The 3,733-nt window shown below is 57.0% G+C and overlaps 1 protein-coding gene across 1 annotated transcript; it reads right to left on the minus strand.

The window, feature by feature from the left end:
• Positions 1-1,066: 1,066 nt before the first annotated feature.
• DPM2 (dolichyl-phosphate mannosyltransferase subunit 2, regulatory) lies at positions 1,067-3,728 on the minus strand (the record flags this gene model as incomplete). The annotated part of the gene is made up of 4 exons (XM_017745425.1): positions 1,067-1,907; positions 2,202-2,304; positions 3,394-3,483; positions 3,714-3,728. Coding segments are annotated over 4 exons (267 nt in total), but the record flags the coding sequence as incomplete, so codon positions are not given.
• Between the last annotated feature and the right edge of the window lie 5 nt (positions 3,729-3,733).

Consider the following 3,733-nt stretch of genomic DNA (forward strand, 5'->3'; position numbering starts at 1 on the left):
GGAGCCCCCCTGCCGCCCCCCGCCTCGCTCCCTACCGCGTGCGTCGGTAGCGACCCCATGACTCTTCCCCCACTCTTGCTCTGCTCTCTCAGGCTCCCCTCCCGCCCGGGGGTTCCAGCAGCCTTCCTGTTCCCGGTGCTCTCTCACCCCCGTGCACCACCAGCTCCCGATGAGCCCAGGGACACCACAAGGATCCGGAATGGCTCAGGAGTGGGACCGGGGCAGGTGAGACCCTCGGTACCCCAGACCCCATCCAACGGCCCCGTCACCTGCAGCTGCTCCTGCCAGGGTCAAGTCACAGGGCACCCATGAGAAGCGTCCCCAGAGGGAGCTGCCTGCTGGCCCAGACACTTTAATTTCTCCCCTTGGTGACAAGGAAACACGAGATGCAACCTTGAAACCAGTCCCAGAAATTGCCCTGAACAGGCCTGGAACCAGAGGGAGAAGTGACAGGGATTCCACTGGGCTCCTGCACAGGAAACAAGGCCAGAGGGGGAAGTCACATCTGGAGCTGCTCAGTCACCACTGAATTCATGCCCCCTTCACCTCCTTCTGCCCCAGCCCAAAACCACCCTTGTGGGGTGGGCTGAGCCCTGGCCAGAAGGTGAGGGGCAGGGAAGGGCAGCAAGGGGTTCGACAGCCCAGCATGGCCTGGCAGCCTTTGCAAGAGCTGGAAACAAACCTACAGCCAGAGCCTCATCTCTGGACCCTCCACTGGCTCCTGCAGCCAGGTTCAGCACAGCAGCTGTGGCTGTTGGTGTGCCCCCAGCCACCAGGATCACCCCCAGGCAGGATGGGAGACCGTGGGACATGCTGCTGGCAGGAAGTTCAGAGTACATGCAAGAAAGGTCAGAGTGCCCCAAATCTGCCCTCCACAGGCAGGGTACAGCAGCCTTAAGCACGGCAGAGCCAGCACGAAGTTGGGCTAGGTTCTCTATGGTGCTTTCCTGCCTGACCTCACTGGCAGGACCTTCTCAGCAAGATGCCATGCACTCCCAGGGCCATGCAGCTGAACCCACACTGGCAGGCCTGTGGCACCCCTTGGCATGGGCAGAAGACAGGGAGCGAGACCTTACAGACCTTTATTGAGGGTGATCCTGCTCGCTGTGGTCCAGGGGAGCTGCCAGGAGAGGAAACCTCATGGGGGAAGGACACTGGCACCACACCTGCTTGCTCAGCCCCGGCCTGGCTGGCACACGGAGCCTTGTCCAGGGCAGGAATCCAGCCAGGACTGACAGCTGTGATGGGAACCACACCCAACACTTCCTTGTGATCCAGGACATCTCCTCACCACCCTCTCAGCTGGGTGAGTGCATGGTGGGACGCAGAGGGCAGCACTGTCCCTGCACCCTCTGCGCACCCAGCCTTGTGGGAGTCCCTCTTCAGAAAGGCAAGAGCCCCCAGCACTGTGATTAGCCCTTCCAGAAGCAAATGGAGAAGGCAAACCTGTCCTTTCCAAGCCCAAAGTCTTATTTCTTTCCTCTCAGACTTGAATCAAAAACCCCCACAAACTGTATGTAAACTTTTTTAAAAATTCCCAGATGGAACAAACTACTGAGCAGAGCCAGAGCTGAGGGGAAGGAGTGCCCAGAGAGTGGGCTGGGCAGCCACAGCTGGGGAGCAGGTCCCTCAGCAGGGGCTCTGGTCCCTCACTTGATGAGCCTTGGATGAATCCTGCTTCTCTTTGGTCAGTGACTTGTAAACTACATTTAGTCTCTGCAGGAGGGAACGTGGAGCAACTCAGCGCTGGGCACCTTGGAGGAGATGTCTGCCTGGAGCTGCAGGAAAAGTCTTTTCCTGGCTACAATGCCGCAGCGTGGGCACCTCCTCATCTCCTCAGCTGGGCCTTCAGTCTGATTTCTTGGCAGGTTTCCTGCTCTTCCACATGATGAAAATTATAAAAACACCTGCCATGAGAGAGAGAACAGGTTCAGCTAGGAAACTTTTAATTCCAGGCACTCCTTAAACACCTGGTAATGAGGAAAAGAATGTCAGCAGAGAGAGCAAGAAAATTCTGCTGCCCAGAGGCTCAAACAGCCAAAGTCACACACAAACACAGCCCCAAGTCCTGTGCCAGGCTAAGCTGCAGCAGTAACCACAGAGAGTGTCACAGGTGTCACACATTAGCTAAACTCCTAGCAACCCTCTTCTCTCTCCCTAATTTAGAAGTTTCTAATTAGAACAACAGAAGTAACTCTCACCTATAAAGAGCAGCAGCAGCAGCCCAGCCACCACAGGGATGATAACTGCATATTCCCGAGGCAGGAAATACTGGTGGATCCCATGGTCACTGTCGATGAAGGGCTGCAGGGACAGAGAGGGGTGTCGGCAGGTGGACACAACACCTCGAGGTGCAGCCTCGAGGTTTTGGGAGAAGGATGGAAATATCTGGTGTGAGATGGCTAAAAAAAGGGTGCCCAGACCTGCACGTGGCTCAGCCGCAGAAACCAGTGAAGGCTGAGGTTCACTGGACAACGAGGGGTGACTACTGGGGATGGCACAGGGTCCCACAACCCCGGGGGCTCGGGATGGGAGGAGCTGCTGGTGCAGAACACAGCAGATCCCTGTCTCTCTGCCCTGCAAAAGGGAGCAGTTGACACCAGCTCTGTTCCATGGTTATCCCACCAGGATAACCATGTGGAGGCCAGTGGAAGGCTCTGGATAGTAGGGAGCAGTGTGAGAATTCCCACACAGCAGCAAATACTCCTACAGCTCTGGGAATGCCAGGAGCACAGACATGGATCAGGCAGCAGAGGGAGCAGACGCAAGAGGGGAATTCAAAATCCTTGAAATTAGAGGGGAAACTGGCCGGAGTTCAGACATTAGCCCAAGGCTGAACCTGGCCTCTCACACCTGGAAAGCTTGTGGGGAGAAGTTTCTTTCCAGGGAGAAAATCACTAACGACCCCAGCTGATGTGCCCCCAGAAATGGGCAGCCTCACAATCACTTTTCCAGAGCTCTGCATTCCCTAAACTCTTGTCCTTCCTACCAGGCTCCAGGTTTGTTAAGATTTGTCTCTTGCTATGTTTCCCTCTGTCATCTCCCACCAGAACCAGGAATCCGGCGGATGTAACTGTGGGCATTGATGACTACACCTCCATCGGGGCCAGGCTTCAGCTCTTCCCAATAGCTCATCCAGCCCTAGTTGGGTCAGCACGTGTTGGAACAGCAGGGGTGCACCACGATCAATGTTTGGTCTTGCCCAGGCAAGGCCAGGAACACCCAGATGGGACAAGGACTGGGCCAGCGCACAGAGGAAGATCTGCCCTGAAATTTTTAACGCAGCAGGCAAGAGTCCTTCGGGCACACAGGCACAACATCACCTGAACAAAGGCCAGGGAAACACCTGAGTAAGGAATGACTGGGATTATACTGGCCAGAGGAAACCCGTACCAGTACGATGATCCAGAGCGTATAGTAAACAAAGAGGACGAGGCTGAAGGCGACCAAGCCAAACCCAACCAGCTGGTCCGTCGCTGTGGCCTGCGAAGGGAGAGACAGTCAGAGCAGGATCCCCACGGCCGTGCCTGCGCAGGAGCGGCTCAAGGCACCTGCTCTGGGTTACACGGCCGCGCTGCTGCGGGGCCGGGACACAGGTGGGGCCGGGAAAACCCGGGGCAGGGGCACCGCGTGGATAAGACAACTGCGGCGGGATAATCCAGCGTTGGCTGCCGGGCCCTTCCGCAGGAAGCTCCCTGAGCCAGTTCACACACCACATTCCAAGCACCGGGCC

Source organism: Corvus brachyrhynchos, unplaced genomic scaffold (genome assembly GCF_000691975.1).
Source record: "Corvus brachyrhynchos isolate BGI_N302 unplaced genomic scaffold, ASM69197v1 scaffold59, whole genome shotgun sequence".
Lineage (NCBI taxonomy): Eukaryota > Metazoa > Chordata > Aves > Passeriformes > Corvidae > Corvus > Corvus brachyrhynchos.